The 19,242-nt window shown below is 45.4% G+C and overlaps 1 protein-coding gene and 1 long non-coding RNA gene across 2 annotated transcripts; both read right to left on the reverse strand.

The window, feature by feature from the left end:
* Nucleotides 1–6,999: 6,999 nt before the first annotated feature.
* LOC136004284 (fibrous sheath CABYR-binding protein-like) lies at nt 7,000–10,302 on the reverse strand. Its single transcript, XM_065660642.1, has 2 exons — nt 9,007–10,302; nt 7,000–8,537 (listed from the first exon to the last, which is right to left on the reverse strand). The coding sequence occupies exon 2, from the start codon at nt 8,526–8,528 to the stop codon at nt 7,782–7,784; it is 747 nt and encodes a 248-aa protein (XP_065516714.1). The 5' UTR covers nt 8,529–8,537; nt 9,007–10,302; the 3' UTR covers nt 7,000–7,781.
* Nucleotides 10,303–11,416: 1,114 nt separating this feature from the next.
* Nucleotides 11,417–17,034, reverse strand: LOC136004404 (uncharacterized). The gene is made up of 3 exons (XR_010608446.1): nt 15,998–17,034; nt 13,814–13,946; nt 11,417–12,854 (listed from the first exon to the last, which is right to left on the reverse strand). It is a non-coding gene; the product is annotated as an uncharacterized LOC136004404 (long non-coding RNA).
* Nucleotides 17,035–19,242: the final 2,208 nt, after the last annotated feature.

The following is a 19,242-nucleotide window of genomic DNA, read 5'->3' on the forward strand; positions in this document are numbered from 1 at the left end:
AGAGCACGATGGATGGGGTACTTCCCCTCCATCCCGTGCAACCCCTTCCTTCCACCGGAAAAATCTTCGTTGCTGAGGTGGCAATTGGGACCGAAGCCTGTAGAGGTCGGTGCAGCCCAACCCATGCGCCCGGCCCTGTCCACATTCCAGCAGTGCGGGCCGCGCAAGAGCTCGCAGCAACCCCCACCCGTGATCCAAAAGAACCCTGGGAAGAAAAAGGAGCTTATCCTGCCCGCTGAGTTACCCTTAGGGAGACAATGCCTTTATCAGGGTTTGATGGTTGGAGTTGTTGAGCTCTCACTCGTGTTGTACCTGTGGGGCTGAAAAGTTTCCACCTGACCCCATTAACGGTTCCTGCTCTGCATTCTTGCTCCAGCTTCAGCTGGAGCCCCATGGCTTTCTTCTAAGGTACTAACCAGTGCAATGGGTATGCCACCTCTTAAATGGTTTCAATATTTTTGACCCTTTTTTGATATTTTGACCATGCAGCTGAATTTAAACTTTGAAAGTAACAAAAAAGGGGATTGCATTAGCATGAGGCTGAATGTGTGATTCATATGTGCTTCCCTCTGGCACTGCCCTGCCTGTGTACCAAAATGCACTTTGAAAAGTTTCAGTCTGAGGACTGAAGGACAAATTCAATCCAACCCATGCTGTATCCTGCAGATGGAATAATGCTTACTGCAGTGTAAAATGATGATAGAAAACAAATTTCTGAGTGTGTGTACAGCTCAGCAAATAACCATAAGCAATCTTCAGTTTTTCTTCATCTGTTTTGTAAATTAAAAAAAAAAAAATAGTCTTCTTATACCTATATAATGATCAACAGTCTAATACATATCTGTCCTGGGTTCAGCAGTAGCAGTTATTTTTCTCCTTCTTAGTAGCTAGTGCAGTGCTGTGTTTTGATTTTTGGCCTGGGAACAGTGTTGATAACACCGATAGTTTTAGTTGCTGCTCAAATGTTTGGTCTGGCCAAGGACTTTCTGAGCCTCATGCTCTGCCAGGGAGGAGGGGAAGCTGGGAGGAAGCAGAGACAGGACACCTGACCCAAGCTAGCCAAAGAGGTATTCCATACCACAGCACGTCATGCCCAGGATGTAACGGGGAGTTACCCGGAAGGGCTGGGGACTGCAGGGTTGGAGGAGGTATCGGTCAGTGCTCGGCTGGGGGGAGTGGGGTGAGTTATTGGGGAGTGAGTGGACGAGCTGTGTGGTTCATGGCTGACTTTGTTTAAACAACGACAATGTCTTTCTTTGGGGTGTGAGTGAAATATTTCTGAAATGTTTTGCTGACATGATAAACTGCCAACACTCAATTCATTATGGACTATTTTAGCACATACTCATTCTCTGTGAATGAGGCTTGAAACAGAAGTATTGATTCCTGTATCAGGACAGATTTTAGTCTCTGAGTGATTATACTGACATTTGCCTTGGGGAGATTTGTAGTAAAAAAATAAGCACTTGCCTCCCCCTGTCAGTGATGACCTCTTCTCAAAGGTTTCCAGGGAAGTTAGTGTGCCAAAAAGCTCCTCAGATTTGCATCCTCAAATCCAGAGATCAGCCGTTCGAGGGATAATTTAGCATTACTCTGTTTTCATAAAGGATTCTAAATCTCTGGTGGTCCCCAATCCTATGTATTTCAACCCAGAAACTCTGTCAGGCTCTGCAAAATGGCAAGAGTTGACAGCTTAGCAAGAGCTGGTCTTATGGTGCCTTCTTACTTCCTGTCATCTCTTAAGTCTCACATCACTGCAGTGGCCCATGACTGTCTTTCCTGGTAATTTAATTGCTTTGTAGAGAGAAGGCTGGCCACCTCATTGGCCTTCAGCCAAGCCACACTATTGGAGGTTGTAGCAGGCGGGCATGGTGGGCTGGTGAGTAACTGCTGCATTTGGGGTTATTGGCCTGCTGCAGAAGTCCGTATTGTGGATGATGAGGTGGAGGATCACGTTATATTCCCTTTGTGCTGCCATCTCTGAACAACCAGCGAAGAGATGCCTCTTATTTTTCAAAATTCTGTCTCTCATAGGACGTGGCCTTTCTTTCCCCATCTGACCTGCTGTCGTGTTATATAGCCACACTAGTTTTTGTTTGAGTAAGTGGAGAAACACATGTAAGATATTCTTTAAGCACTTAATAGATGCATTACTGTGGCAGTGGTGGGAGTCCAAAAGTAGTAGCATTTGGCTTTTACAATTAAAATCACTGGTGACAGTTTGCACCCTTAAAGCACTTTAGAGTGCATCTCCCAACCTGTGCTTGGGAGTCCCATACAGTGCAGTGAGCAGATGGCCATGATACTGCTCTGGCAGTACTGCCGTCGCTGGTGCTGGGCTCATCCCAGGGAAGTGCAGGGGTCGGGCAGCAGGGAGTCCCCACCGGCTCCCTCTGCAGCGACTGAAGAAAATTAAGCCCTTGTGGGTGACACACAAGGGCAGGAACCAAATAAAAATGCTCTGAATTATCTTCTAACAGAGGGTATTGCTTGCAGAGGCTTTAGGTGTGCCCCCAGGCAGGGCTCTGCTGGGTCATCTGGGCAAACCTGAAAGCCCCTTTAGGTATCCCCAGCTAGTGGTTGTGTTGTGCCCCTGACTGGCACGGGGCTTAGCAAATAAATTCAATAACACTCTATAAAAGCTTGTCTGTACTTGGAAGTTTGCCAGCAGAACAGTGATGGACTAATTATTCACAAAAAGTTATTCAAATGGAGGTCCCCTGTGGAAATTTATTCTAGGTTGTAATTATTATTTTTTCATATTTAGCTCATTCCACATACAGGTGGGGAAAAAATAATGATTTCAAATTGCAAGAGATCATGAAGGGGTATATTAAAATAACTCTTAGGGAACAATTATTCCAACAATTATTCCAGCACATCTATTTTTGGGTGTTTCCCAGTACATGGCACACCCAAATCTCATTGCCTTCACAGGGATCATTAAAGAAACCAAATCTGCTTTTCCAAGGGTTGTGTCATAAGAGACAAAACAAATGCAACTGAAATTGTTTTGCCTTTAATAAAAGAATAAAATTAAAATGAAAGATGAATATTGGAAGATGGAAAAGATAAGGGGAAAGAAAAACAGGTTTCAGGGGGCAGAAGAATTTTTATCACCACACTTAAAATTAATCAATATTATCAATGTTTTCAAATTCCAAGGAAAACTTTTCCCAGTATCTCTCATTCTATGAGTTTCAAGCAAGATGTAATTAATATAATAAATTATCTTGTGTATGAACCTGATGTTTGTTCAGTCAGTGCTCACAGTTATGCTCATGTCATTAGAAACTCCATTCCCGGAACAGAATAATGTGAAACATTTATTTGTATGGGAAAATCCCATAGAGATCTCCTGTTGGTTTTATAGTTGGTTCATCAATAAGTGTGAATGCAATTTTTGTAATACTATGATGTAAAATATAATTTTTTTAATGACACTTTTATGGGTGTGCAAAAATTTTTTTTCACTTAAACCCCTGGAAACCTTTCAGAGATATCTTTTCACGGGCAGTTTTTTAAAACCCGAATTCAAAATTTGGGAGAGGACTTAAACCCTTCTGCTTCATTCTAGACTGTTGCTTATGGAATTTCAAAAGTAAGTCTTAGATGTTGCAGGTCATCCATTTTGGAGCCTCATTTTATTAATGAGAACAGAATGGAATAGAAGAGGAAAGGGAAGGGAAGGTGAAGGTAGGTGCTGTTGCACTGTGGATGCCCCACTGCAGAGCATGCCCAGGGTGGTCAAGCAGAGAGGAGCTGGCCCATGCACCTTGGCCCAGGCAGTTCCTGAGTCCCACACAGGACACAACACCATTGGTGTGGCTTTGAGTCCCCCTGGCATGTTGCTGTTCTGGGACATAAACTAGCCAGGCATCAAAAAACCCCATGGTAGTCCTTGCTGCTGTTTGCATTGCATGGTTTAGTAAAGATTCCTCTTTTGCATGACTTTGAATCCCAGCAATGAGTTGTGTAGACTTCTCTCTGTATTTAAAGCTCCACAAAGTGCTTTTTTTTCTTTTTTTTTTTTTTTTCCTGGCAATGACAATATCTTATTCCTTCAGCTTTCACAGCCTGATTTTACCCTCTGTTGCATTTTCAAGAGTGGGCCTGTGTGTGTGATACATCCACAATCTCACATCCTCTTAAAAGTAAGTGTAGAGAGGACACTTTCTCTCAATGACATCTCACCTTGAGTTTTCTGAGGTCAAATCCACATGTCCACAGTGCCATTCACTGATAGGGGCTGTTCACATCTATCCAAGGGGCGAATCTGTCCCTAAATTAGGGAGTGTAAAGTAATGTGAAAGCATTTTATTAACAAGTCTTCAGATTTCTTGTTCTTTTCAATTTTATGCTCAGAGTTAATGACCAGGAAAGTTATGGAGCAATAACTATTGAATTCCCAAGGTGAGTAGCTCGAGAGAAGATGCCTTCAACACTGGAGCAGGGGGAAGCTCAGCGTCCAGGAGCCTCAACTGAGAGCAGCAAGAGCCACTGAGGGAACCTCAAGTCCTCAACAGGACTTGCCCAGGAGCCAGCAGCTCAGCTGACGCAAGCGGCTGACTCACAGGGGGCGGAGCCAGGAGAAGCAGCACCAGCCCTGACTGGTTAAAAACCTGCCCCAGGGAGCGTGGCGACTAGGGCAGGTTGAGGCAGCTTATGCGGCAGTTTGTGTGGGATGGTGAGCACTCGTCGTATGACCAGGGCCCGGTCTGGGAGTTCTGCTCTGGCTGCCCTGCCAGTGGCCAGCGTAGGCACCCAGACAGAGCCAGGGAGGCTGCAGTACAGAGCTCGGAGTGTAGAAAGTGCCTGCACTGGTCTTGTGAGGGAAAGGTGCACAATGGGCAGGGCTGCACTCAGTGCTCCCTGGTGGAGGTTCTCCTACAGCAGGTGTCTGAGCTGCGGGATGCTATTAATAGGCTGCAAGATGTCAGGAAAGCTGAGAGGAAGCAGGACTATGTCCTCCAGGCCCAAAGTGTGCAAGGGCCTCAAGCTTCCCCACTAGATCATGGAGGAAAGAAGGAGGCTGTTAACCCAGGAAGCTGGGAAATAGTAACAAAAAAAGCTAACAAAAAACAGGAGGAAGAGGACAATTAAAAGCAAGGGGCTTCCTCCTAAGTGTGTTGTCCCCACCCAGAACCACTTTGCAGTTCTGCAGGGGGCTGATGAGGAAACGCACTCGCAACATGAGCAACCGGCTGATACACTAGTAAAGATCTCTACTGGTGCTGCGAGGAAAAAGCAGCAGGTCAAGAAGGAGGGGAGTGAAAGAGTGACTGCGTGAATTATGGCTGACTTTGTTTAAACCACAACAGTCCCACATGACATCCTTGTCTCTAAATTGGAGAGACATCAATTTGATAGGTGGACCACTCAGTGGATAAAGAACTGGCTGGGTGCCCACACGCAAAGAGCTGTGGTCAATGGCTCAATGTCCGGCTGGAGACCAGTAACGAGTGGTGTCCTTCAGGGATTGATGTTGGGACCAGTCTTGTTCAGCATCTTTGTCGCTGACGTGGACAGTGGGATTGAGTGCACCCTCAGCAAGTTTGCCAATGACACCAAGCTGTGTGGTTCCGTTGATACGCTGGAGGGAAGGAATGCCATCCAGAGGGACCTTGACATACTTGTGAGGTGGGCTGATGCCAACCTTATGAAGTTTAACCACGATAAGTGCAAGGTTCTACACCTGGGTCGGAGCAATCCCAGGCACAGCTACAGACTGGGCAAAGAAGAGATTCAGAGCGGCTCTGCAGAGAAGGACTTGGGGGTGTTGGTTGATGAGAAAATGAACATGAGCTGGCAGTGTGCGCTCGCAGCCCAGAAAGCCAACCGTATCCTGGGCTGCATCAAAAGGAGTGTGACCAGCAGGTCGAAGGAGGTGATCCTGCCCCTCTACTCTGCTCTCATGAGACCTCTCTTGGAGTACTGTGTACAGTTCTGGTGTCCTCAACATAAAAAGGACATGGAACTGTCGGAACAAGTCCAGAAGAGGGCCACGGGGATGATCAGGGGACTGGAGCACCTCCCATATGAAGATAGGCTGAGAAAGTTGGGGCTGTTCAGTCTGAAGAAGAGAAAGCTGCATGGACACCTCATAGCAGCCTTCCAGTATCTGAAAGGGGACTGTAAGGATGCTGGGAAGGGACTCTTCATTAGGGACTCTAGTCATAGGACAAGAGGTAACGTGTTCAAACTTAAACAGTGGAAGTTTAGGTTAGATATAAGGAAGAAGTTATTTACTGTGAAGGTGGTAAGGCACTGGAATAGGTTGCCCAAGGAAGTTGTGAATGCTCCATCCCTGGCAGTGTTCAAAGCCAGGTTGGACGGAGTCTTGGGTGACATGGGTTAGGGTGTGGTGTCCCTGCCCATGTCAGGGGGGTTGGAACTAGATGATCTTAAGGTCCTTTCTGACCCTAACTATTCTATGATTCCCTCTTTGGGCAGAATAAGGGAATGAAGGTAACAAGTATAACTCTGAATCCTGATAAATGACCGAGAGAACAATCAGCCTCTGAGCCGTTAATCTCATAATTCTGAAGACTGTTGTAGCCTAAAGTAATTCCTATTATTTTAATTTTAAATTCAAATAATTAAAAAAAATGTTTCAACTAACCATGAGGCCATGAGGCTTCTCCTGTTCTATCTTTCATAAGTCAAAACAGGTTTTTTTTAGTCTTGTGTTCTGCTTTTGGCAAAATGACTTCATCCTTAGCAGTTGTGTGCCACACCATTTCAGCTGCCCAAACAGCCAGCAGCAGAGGTGTCGTGGTTTAAACCGAACCACAAACCTCGTTCACTCACTCCCCCACTTCTTGCCCTCCCCCTGCTCCTGGAGGGACGGAGAGGAGAATCGAAAAGAATGTAACTCCCACGGGTTGAGATAAGAACAGTTTAGTAACTAAGGTGTAACACAAATCACTACTGCTACCACCAATAATAATAATGATAAAGGAAATAACAAGAGGAAAGAATACAACACCTCAACACCAGCCGACCAATAACTCGCCCCACTCCCTCCAGCCGAGCACCGACCGATACCTTCTCCAACCCTGCAGTCCCCCAGCCCTTCCGGGTCACTCTCCGTTACATCCTGGGCATGATGTGCTGTGGTATGGAATACCTCTTTGGCTAGTTTGGGTCAGGTGTCCTGTCTGCTTCCTCCTGGCCTCCCCTCCTCCCTGGCAGAGCATGAGGCTCAGAAAGTCCTTGGCCAGACCAAACATTCAAGCAGCAACTGAAAACATCAGCCTCTTCCCAGGCCAAAAGATCAAAACACAGCACTGTACTAGCTCCTAAGAAGGAGAAAAATGACTGCTGCTGCTCAACCCAGGACATTATCCACCCCTTATTCCATACCATTCACGTCATGCTCAGATCCCACATCTTCAATATGCCATCACTCTTACATATATATATACGTCTACATATACACAGAGAAAAACATCATTTCTTAGTGCATGGACCTATAATGCTGCTGAGTCCATCTGGTCCATGATGTCAGGCTCCATCTCTTGTTACAGTCTCTCAGAGCAGGAGAGGCTGTGTGCAGTGTACACACTCGTGAATAACCTGGGCAATAGTGTCCATTGCTAAGTCCACCCCTCGATCATGAGTCCATCTCTACGTTGCATCTCTGCCCTGATGGCCTGAAGTGTCATGCCCCACCAGGCTCAAAATAATTCACTGTCCCCTTCAGCAGTTTCTGCAGCTTGTTGCTGGGGACCCCATAGAGCCGCCTTCCATCTCCAATGCTTCCAAAACACTGGAGGGGCCTAGTGGACCAGATACTCGCTCATACTGTCCCACACACCCTGCCACTCATGACTGTCCAGCCTTGGGGAAGATCTCTTGGTCCTCCCATATTGTTGTCTAACTCCAGACAAGAAGCAAACCTGACTCTGCTTAACTTCTGAGATCAGACAAAATGGTCGTGGGTAGAACACACTCTGTGTGTGTGCCAACATGCTGATCCCCATCACAATCAGCAGGCAGGTCCCAAGGGTACCCAAAGGCCATTCAAACCCTTCAGAACTCTCAAATGATGCTGCTGTGCTTGTCACTGGGGCTGGTGTAGCTGCTGTGCTTGCCGGCTCTCCCACCACCAGCTTCTCTTTTCCTGGGTGCAGCTCTTCCTGCTCTGCCTTGCTGGGAAATGCTGCCTGGGCTCCTGCATCCTCCTGGGGCTCGGCAGGCGGCTTCCGGGGAAAGCTCTCGGCCGCCGCGGGGCTGGGCTCGGCCGGAGGGCTCGGCTCCTCCGCTGGGCTCGGCTCCTCGGCCGGGCTCGGCTGCTCCGCTGCCTCTTCCCGCTGCTCGGCAGCCGCCTCTTTCCCGGCCTCCTGCCCCGCTCCCGCCGCCGCCTGGTCCCCGGGGCCGCTCTCCAGGGCCGCTTCGGCCGCCGCCGGCTCCCGGGACCGCTCCTCCTCGGCTCCCCGCAGCCTCACGAAGACGGAGGCGAGGACAAGGCCCAGGACGGTGAAGAGCAGCAGGACGGCCAGGTACAAGTCCACGGCCACGGCCATCCCACCCTGCTGCTGGAGCCCAACCGTATACAAGTCATTGCCATAAAGCACAGTGAAACAAGAACCTTAGCCCAAGCCCCACACTTGATAAACACTATCACAGCAAATACCGGCTCTAAGTAATGTACTACATTCTGAAACTCTGAGAGCAAGAGGAACAGCTTTGAGAGCCAATAAATCAGCATTGTGACGACTATTAATCCGATCATCTCTGTCGTTATCTCAACCCTTCGTGCCCCACGTTGGGCGCCAAAAAGAACTGTCGTGGTTTAAACCGAACCACAAACCTCGTTCACTCACTCCCCCACTTCTTGCCCTCCCCCTGCTCCTGGAGGGACGGAGAGGAGAATCGAAAAGAATGCAACTCCCACGGGTTGAGATAAGAACAGTTTAGTAACTAAGGTGTAACACAAATCACTACTGCTACCACCAATAATAATAATGATAAAGGAAATAACAAGAGGAAAGAATACAACACCTCAACACCAGCCGACCAATAACTCGCCCCACTCCCTCCAGCCGAGCACCGACCGATACCTTCTCCAACCCTGCAGTCCCCCAGCCCTTCCGGGTCACTCCCCGTTACCTCCTGGGCATGACGTGCTGTGGTATGGAATACCTCTTTGGCTAGTTTGGGTCAGGTGTCCTGTCTGCTTCCTCCCGGCTTCCCCTCCTCCCTGGCAGAGCATGAGGCTCAGAAAGTCCTTGCCCAGACCAAACATTCAAGCAGCAACTGAAAACATCGGGGTTATCAGCTCTCTTCCCAGGCCAAAAGATCAAAACACAGCACTGTACTAGCTCCTAAGAAGGAGAAAAATGACTGCTGCTGCTCAACCCAGGACAAGAGGGTTATACCTAACAATTGACAGGCGGCCAGCAAAACAGCTCTTACATGTTAAATGTACTGTTTTCTTGCTGCAGCAGGGTTGGATGCTGCTGCTTCTGTAGCTGAGCTTCTGCTACTGCCCTGCTGCACCTCTACCACCTTCCTAGTCTAATTGAGGAACCTTGTACGTTCTGGTGTCCCCTCTCACATTATCTTGGCAGCCCAAAATCCTTTCTGCCAGGGCTTCTGCATGCCACTGCCTCATTCTCCTCCAAAGGTAAAGATCTTAAATAGATCTCATTCTTCCACATTACTCATTTTTGCAATTGAAGGATAAATTCTGTTCCTTTCATCTTTCTCAGAATTCTCTGTGTACCTAACATGCTTTTTATAGATATGGTATGCCAGGATTTTAAACTATTTTGGGAGGATGTGGAAAACTACAATTATATCAATAGCTACACTGATAGTTTATTTTGGGTTGACAGTTGGCTCAGATGTTCAGCCGTCTCAATGCAGGCCTAGAAAATCCCTGTTCTCTCTTTTGAGAAGAGTCTGTCTTGTCTTGAGTTTTCATGAAGATTTTTTGTTGACATCTTCCCACAGATTCACAGAACTGTGAGGTTGGAAGGGACCTCTGGAGGTCATCCGGTCCACCCCCCCTGCTCAAGCAGGGCCACCTAGAGCTGGCTGCTCAGGACCACATCCAGACTCTGCCACATCTCTGGACAATCTGTTCCAGTGCTTGGTCACCCTCACAGTAAATAAGTGCTTCACAATGTTCAGAAGAAACCATTTCCTCTGGTTCTGTCACCAGGCACCACAGAAAAGAGCCTGGCTCAGTCATTACATGCTCCCTTCATGCATTTGTACACACGGATGAGATATCCCCCCTCCCCCCTGAGCCTTCTCTATTCCAAGATGAACAGCCTCAGCTCTCTCAGCCTTTCCTCATATGAGAAAGGCTCCGGTCCCTTCATCAACTTTGTGGCCTGTTGCTGGACTCTCTCCAGTAGCTCCATATCTCTCTTGTACTGAGGAGCCCAGAACTGGACACAGTACACCAGGTGAGACCTCACCAGTGCTGAGTAGAGGGGAAGGATCACTTCCCTCAACCTGCTGGCAATACTGTGCCCAACACAGCCCAGGATACCAATATCCATCTTAGCATCAAGGGCATATTGCTGGTTCACGTTTAACCTGCTGTCCACCAGGGACCCCAGCACCATTTCTGCCAAGCTGCTTTCCAGCTGGGTGGCCCCATCATATATTGGTGCTTGGGGTTGTTCCTTCCCAGAGGTAGGACTTCGCACTTCCCCTTGTTGAACTGCATAAGGTTCCCATCAGCCCATTACTTCATTCTGTCAAAGTTGTCAAGGTGCCTCTGGATGGCAACAGGACCCTCTGGCTTATCAGCCACTCCTCCCAGTTTGGCATCATCAACAAACACTATGAGCATACTCTGCACCCTCATCCATATTTTTAATGAAGATGTGTTGTGGTTTAAGCCTAGCTGGTAAATCAGAACTATGCAGCCACTCACTCACTCCCCCACTTCTCCCCCCCAAACCCCTCTCCCAGAGGGATGGGGAAGAGAATCAAATGACACCAAGCTGTGTGGTCTGGTTGATACGCTGGAGGGAAGGGATGCCATCCAGAGGGACCTTGATGCGCTTGTGAGGTGGGCTGATGCCAACCTCATGAAGTTCAACCATGACAAGTGAAAGGTCCTAAACCTCAGTCGGAGCAATCCCAGGCACAGCTACAGATTGGGCAAAGGTGAGATTTAGAGCGGCCCTGTGGAGAAGGACTTGGGGGTGCTGGTCGATGAGAAAATGAACATGAGCCGGCAGTGTGCGCTCACAGCCCAGAAAGCCAACCGTATCCTGGGCTGCATCAAAAGGAGCGTGACCAGCAGGTCAAAGGAGGTAATCCTGCCCCTCTACTCTGCTCTTGTGAGACCTCACCTGGAGTATTGTGTGCATTTCTGGTGCCCTCAACATAAAAAGGACATGGAACTGCTGGAACAAGTCCAGAGGAGGGCCACGAGGATGATCAGGGGACTGGAGCACCTCCCGTATGAAGACAGTCAGAACGTTGGGGCTGTTCAGCCTGGAGAAGAGAAGGCTACATGGAGACCTCATAGCAGCCTTCCAGTACCTCAAGGGGGCCTATAGGGATGCTGGGGAGGGACTCCCCAGGGATTGTAGTGACAGGACAAGGGGTAACGGGTTAAAACTTAAACAGGGGAAGTTTAGATTGGAGATAAGGAGGAAATTCTTTCCTGTTAGGGTGGTGAGGTGCTGGAATAGGTTGCTCAGGGAGGTTGTGAGTGCTCCATCCCTGGTGGTGTTCAAGGCCAGGTTGGATGAAGCCTTGGGTGGGATGGTTTAGTGAGAGGTGTCCCTGCCCGTGGCCGGGGGGCTGGAACTAGATGATCTTGAGGTCCTTTCCAACCCTAACTATTCTATGATTCTATAATGTAAACCCCATAGGTTGACATAAGAACAGTCCAGTAACGAAGGCATAATACAAAACTACTACTACCACCACCAATAATAATAATGATAAGGGAAATAACTAGGGGAGAGAATATAAAACTAAAAAGGAAAAGGAAAAAAACAGTAAATACAAGTGATGCACAATGCAGTTGCTCACCACCCTTTGACCAATACCCAGCCCAACCCGAGCACTGATCTGGGTCTTCCAGGTGACTCCCCCCAGTTTATATGCTGGGCATGATGTACTGTGGTATAGAATACCCCTTTGGCTAGATTGGGTCAGGTGTCCTGTCTCTGCTCCCTCCTGGCTTCCTGTGCCTCTCTTCACTGGCAGAGCATGAGAGACTGAAAAGTCCTTGATCGGGGTAAGCATTACTTAGCAACAACTAAAACATTGCTGTGTTATCAGCATTGCTCTCAGACTAAAGCCAAAACACAGCATTGCACCAGCTCCTAGGGAGAAAAATAACTCTTACAGATTAACCTAGGACAAGATGCTAAACAGGTTCTGACACAGTATTGACCCTGAGGTACACTGGATAGTTACAGGCCTTCAACTGGACCTCATTCTTGTGGTTTTTTGATGTAGAGACAGTTGGGAGGAGGGTCGGAACTAGGTGATCTTAAAGTCCTTTCCAACCCTAACCATTCTATCATTGTATGATTCTATGTTCAGCCATCTCAATGCAGGCCTGGCAAAATTCCTCTTCTCCCTTTTGAGGAGAGACCATCACATTCTGTGTCTGGTGGTTCAGCCAGTTTTGAATTCACCTTACTGTCTGCTCGTCCAGCCCATATTTCATCAGCCTCTCCATGAAGATGCTATGGGAGAGAGTGTTGAAAGCCTTCCTGAAGTCTAGGTAGACAATATCCACTACTGTCCCCTCATTTACCAGGCCAGTCATTTCATCATAGAAGGTTATCATCAAGTTGGTCAAGCATGACTTCCCCTTGGTAAATCCACACTGACTACTGATCACATTCTTGTCCTTCATGTGCCTGTAAATGGTTTCCAGGATGAGTTATTCCATTATACGTTGAGAGGTGAGAACATCATGTATTCTCATATATTACAGTTGATGAACTATAGCATCCACAAATTATGCAATTATAAAATCAAAATACAATATAATTACAAACTCAAACAAACCCACACCAAGCCCCCTAAATTTAAGGAAAAAATGACTTTGTTAACAAATACCTAAAGAAGCAGCATTTGAAGCTTGCACACATGAATTGGACTGAACTGTGAGCAAGCTAAAACAGGTCATTAATGAACAGGTGCCATGCTTAAAGCCCAGGCAGTAATTCAGAACCATGCAGCCACTCACTCCCCACTTTCACCACACACCAACCCCTTCCCCCCCCCCCCCCCCGCTCCCCGAGGGATGGGTAGGAGAATCAAAAGAATGTAAATCCAACCAATATCCAGCCCTACATGAGCAGAGAAGATATGGGCCTTCCAAGTAACTCCCCCCAGTTTATATACTGGGCATGACATGCTGTGGTATGGAATAGCCCTTTGGCTAGTTTGGGTCAGGTATCCTGTCTTTGCTTCCTCCCAGCTTCCCGTGCTCCTCCTCACTGTCAGAGCACGAGAATGAAAGGTCCTTGATCAGGGTAAGCATTACTTAGCAACTACTAAAAACATCGGTATGTTATCAGCAGTGTTCTCAGGCTAAAGTTGAAAACACAGCACTGCACCAGCTACTAAGAAGGAGAAAAATAACTTACAGCTGAACTCAGGACAACAAGGAATGACATGAAGACATAACATGAATGTACTCTGCCTGGGCAGAGCCTATGCATTAGTAACAGTGACATAGCCAGAAACAGCCTAGAGGAGGGATGACATTTCACCTGCATGTGAACAGGCAAAGAACAATTCTTATAATTCCTGTACAGATATGAAATCTGCCAGAGTTCCTAAAACATTCCCAAGGGAACAAAGTGTTTACCTGATACTTTAAGACATCCACATTATAATAGGATGCAGATGTATTCTGCTCTGATAATTTCTTGAGGTAGACAATTATGGCTTTCATGTTCATCCAAAAATCCTTAGTACTGGAGTCACTTTGTGATTGATCACTACAAAGAAAAAGGAAGGTAGGAATCAGAAGGCAATACCAAGTTTTATTATTTTGAATATCTAAAAATTAAGATTAGATCTTTAACCTTCTTCACTATTTCAAGCAAGAATTTGTTCTAATGCTTTATAACACATAATTGTACATTCCTAAATATTAAGACAAATTAACTGCTTGTTGTATCTGGTAAAAATCCCCCTTCCAGTTTGTGGAGCAATGCATTTCCTATACTGATGATCTGCATCACAAGACAGAGTTAATGACAAATTTGGATTTTACATTTAATAAAACACTATTTTAATACAATCAATCAGGTTCCATGAGAAAGTGTGGGAGGTGGGGATGAAAGTGGTCTTTGAAAAGGAACGTTATTCAATTTGGAATAAATCCTAAAATCATAATTAGTTTTTATTATGATATAGCTTCACTAATGCACTGAATTAAGATTTGTGCTGTATGTGTTACCACACTTTCACATATTTATAGACTGTAAGCTTTCAAAATTTTTTCAATTAAAAGTGATTTTCAAATTATTATTTTTTTTCTCAGATACTTAGAGTTATATTCAATCTTAGAAACAATTTATTATATCATTTCTATATGTAAGAGTGCACATGACTGCAGAAGCAAAATCCTGGTTGGGTGCTACTGGAGCATGAAAAGGTGATTTGCAGATCAAGAATATTTTTAGCTCTGGTTGCATCAGGTTTATTTTTTAATAAAAATGATGCTTTTAAGAAAACTTATTCAGAAACAAAATTCAAATCACTTTACAAAGAGCTCCACCCATCATCTGTGGATACATAGAGGAACTGCATCCATCCCTAAAGAGGCATGCAGAGTGAAAGCTGAAAACAAACACCTGGAACACAGTAAATATGACTGCAATGGGTTGAATACATACCAGTAGGCTGTCTAATTTACTTAGAACTTGGTTCTCAATACAATGTTGTCGTTCATGCAATTTCAACTTTCAGTAAAATATATAAACACTTATCACAGAGTCCTTCAAAATTTAAACAAATGAAACCAGTAGAAAAACCTTCTGCTGCTCCACAACCAAGTGTAATTCAAAACAGAAATTCTGATGTCTCCACAAATATCACTCACATTAAAAGTTCCATCTCTACAAGTATTAAGCAAATGATAGTCATTGCAGTATATAATGAAAAGTCAAATTATTACCATACAGGTTTAAATTCATAAATATCAATTACATGGATCTTTTCAAATTAGAGATGAAGTGCTACAGCACTCAAACAAGAATACTATGCATTTTCACTTTTCCTCAAAATATAAATTTTCAGTATAATTCACTGTCAGATATGGCTCTGCTAACACTTCAGTTATAAACTGTCATGTCAAAGAACAATAATTTTGTATGAATCATTAAGTATGAATGAACAAAATTTAATGAAATACGAAATAATGTATGCATGTGGTTTGATTGTTTCAAGTTATTTCAGTAATTTAAAAAGCGTAGCATCTAGAAATGTTTAACTGGTTTTCAAATTTCTCCAATAAATGAAATAGAAACTGCTCATCTGAAACAGATATCACTTTCTCCTTTTTTTTTTAATACATCTAAATGCTATCATTTCAACCATTATCCTACTCAACTAGTGGCTTTTTTTATTAAGAATTCTCCTAAACATGCTGTTTGAGAGATACAGTTATGTAATGGACCTGATCTACCATAGAAATTAAACAGCTTAAGAAAATACACTAATAACTGACAAATGAGATAAGGTGTAACTCCTACTACTTTTTTTTTTTCTATTAATGACTACTGTTTCTGTCATGGTTTAAACCCAACCACAAAAGCTCGTTCACTCACTCCCCCCCCCCCTTCTCTTTCTCCCTCTATCTTTCCTTCCCCCCCCCCCCAAACCCTCCCTGCTCCTGGAGGGATGAGGAGGAGAATCAAGAGAATGTAACTCCCACGGGTTGAGATAAGAACAGCCCAGTAACTAAGGTATAACACAAATGACTACTGCTACTGCCAATGATAATATTGATAAGAGAAAATAACAAGAGAAGAGAATACGATACCACTGCTGAACGAGTTCGATCCCCCCCCCGAAGAGAGACTGTGCCCTTCCGGGTAACTCCCAGTTACCAACGTGGGCATGACGTGCTGTGGTATGGAATACCTCTTTGGCTAGCTTAGGTCAGGTGTCCTGTCTCTGCTTCCTCCCGGCCTCCCCTCGTCCCCAGCAGAGCATGAGACTCACAAAGTCCTTGGCCAGAATAAACATTACTTAACAACAATTAAAAAACAATCGGTATTATCAGCTCTCTGCCCAGGCTGGAAGTCAAAACACAGAGCTTGCACCAGTTACTAAGAAAGAGCAAAACGGCTCCTGGTAAACCCAGGACAGTATCCACCCCTTATTCCATACCATTCATGTCATGCTCAGATCCCACATTTTCAATATACCCTCTCTCTTACATATATATATATATACATCCACATACACACACAGACAAAGAAAAAAAGAAATAATTTCTTAGTGCATGGACCAATCCCTATAATGCTGTCGAGTCCATTCGGTCCATGATGTCAGGTTCCATCCCTTGTAACAGTCTTTCAGGGCCGGAAAAGCTGTGTGCAGTGTTGGATCGTTGCCTGCTGATGCTGATTGTTCCTTCACTGCAGAACTTGTCTGGTTCTATCAGAATTCATTCTCTGTTGGGATGATGGTTGAAGAGAAGTCAGGGCCAGTCACTGGTGACCTGAAGACATCTAGTTGATGGGCTATAAAAGTATTACACAGCAGGCAACACCATACAGTTAAGTTCATTGGCTGTTTTCCCCTAAAATCAAATCCCCTTGAGGTATACATAGGATTTCCCCATCTTCCCGCATTACCCACCAAGTATATCTGGGTCCCTGAGCAAAAGCAATGCCATGAGTGGGTTTGCCTTTACCTGAAGCAGGAATAACCCAGACTGTCTTCCCCAGCAAATTCTTCATGTGCACCACAGGAACTTTGACCCCCTCTACAATATGTAAAAGTTCTGACTGGGCTGGGCCAGCTCTGTTGGCCGATCCTCTGGTGTTGACCAACCAGGTGGCCTTTGGTAAGTGTGTATCCCAATGCTTGAAAGTTCCCCCACCCATTGCTCTCAGTGTGGTTTTTAACAGCCCATTGTACCGTTCGATTTTCTCAGAGGCTGGTGCATGGTAGGGGATGGGATATACCCACTCAATGCCATGTTCTTTGGCCCAAGTGTCTATAAGGTTATTCCGGAAATGAGTCCCATTGTCTGACTCAATTGTCTCTGGGGTGCCGTGTCGCCACAAAATTTGTTTCTCAAGGCCCAGGATAGTGTTCCGGGCAGTGGTATAGGGCACAGTGTATGTTTCCAGCCATCCGGTGATTGCTTCCACCATAGTAAGCACATGGCACTTGCCTTGGCGGGTTGGTGGGAGTGTGATATAGTCAATCTGCCAGGCCTCCCCATATTTGTACTTCAGCCATCATCCTCCATACCAAAGAGGCTTTAACTGTTTGGCTTGTTTAATTGCAGCACATGTTTCACACTCATGAATAACCTGGGCAATAGTGTCAATTGTTAAGTCCACCCCTCGGTCACGGGCCCATCTGTATGTTGCATCTCTGCCCTGATGGCCTGAATTGTCATGGGCCCACCAGGCCAAAAATAATTCACCTTTATGTTGACAGTCTAAGTCCATCTGAGCCACTTCAGTCTTAGCAGCTTTATCTGCTTGTTGGTTCTTCTGCTGTTCCTCAATGGCCCGACTCTTGGGTACATGTGCATCTACATGGCGTACCTTCACCACCAGGTTCTGCACCCGGGCAGCGATATCTTGCCACAGTGCAGCAGCCCAGATGGGTTTACCTCTGCGTTGCCAGTTGCTTCGCTTCCATTGCTGCAACCACCCCCACAGGGCATTTGCCACCATCCATGAGTCAGTGTAGCAATAAAGTACAATGAGACAAAAACCTTAGCCCAAGCCCCACACTTGAAAAACACTACCACAGCAAATACCGGCTGTTTGTAATGTACAGAGTTCTGAACCTGTGAGATCAAGAGGAACAACTTTGAGAGCCAATAAATCAGCATTGTGACGAGTGACTATTAATCCGGTCAGGTCTGTCGTTATCTCAACCCTTCGAGCCCCACGTTGGGCGCCAAAAAGAACTGTCATGGTTTAAACCCAACCACAAAAGCTCGCTCACTCACTCCCCCCCCCCCCCCCCCCCTTTTCTTTCTCCCTCTTTCTTTCCTTCCCCCTCCTCCCCGACCCTCCCCGCTCCCGGAGGGATGGGGAGGAGAATCAAGAGAATGTAACTCCCACGGGTTGAGATAAGAACAGCCCAGTAACTAAGGTATAACACAAATGACTACTGCTACTGCCAATGATAATATTGATAAGAGAAAATAACAAGAGAAGAGAATACGATACCACTGCTGAACGAGTTCGATCCCCCCCCAAAGAGAGACTGTGCCCTTCCGGGTAACTCCCAGTTACCAACGTGGGCATGACGTGCTGTGGTATGGAATACCTCTTTGGCTAGCTTAGGTCAGGTGTCCTGTCTCTGCTTCCTCCCGGCCTCCCCTCGTCCCCAGCAGAGCATGAGACTCACAAAGTCCTTGGCCAGAATAAGCATTACTTAACAATTAAAAAACAATCGGTATTATCAGCTCTCTGCCCAGGCTGGAAGTCAAAACACAGAGCTTGCATCAGTTACTAAGAAAGAGCAAAACGGCTCCTGGTAAACCCAGGACAGTTTCATAATTTAATCTTACCATTGTTACTACTGTATAAAGAAATCCAATGACAATGTGTCTTTTTTTCTGACATCTAATTTTTCTCTGTATCTGTAATTAGTTCTGTTGATCATGCAGTTTGATTGGAAAAAAAGTGTTGGGTTTTTTTTTAGTGGTTTATTAAATCATTCTATTTCTAAAATGTGTGTAAAAAATACAGCTATATTTGCAAACTATTTTTGGGAATGATACTGTCATATCGCCAGTGATCTTCACAATACATCTAGAAGAGAATGAAAACATTAGTTTTATTGTAACCAATTAAATGGCTAATTAATACTAATTTTTAAACAATCATTGTACTTTTACAATCTGATGAAGTGAATTCAAAACAGAAAATCAATTTCAAATAAGGGTAATGTGGTATTATGACAATGTACTATCACTTTCAAATTGGAAGTCAGATGAAATAAGAAAAAAGTTTAGCTGGTTAAGCATACAGTAGCATGGCTGGATATTTTTCAGTCTTTGAAACCATGGAACAACTATGCTTAGGC

This window comes from Lathamus discolor, chromosome W (genome assembly GCF_037157495.1).
Source record: "Lathamus discolor isolate bLatDis1 chromosome W, bLatDis1.hap1, whole genome shotgun sequence".
Taxonomy (NCBI): Eukaryota; Metazoa; Chordata; class Aves; order Psittaciformes; family Psittacidae; genus Lathamus; species Lathamus discolor.

Coding starts and splice junctions, on each gene's coding strand:
- LOC136004284 (XM_065660642.1), bottom strand. CDS start 8,528: ATGGCCGTGGCCGTGGACTTGTACCTGGCCGTCCTGCTGCTCTTCACC.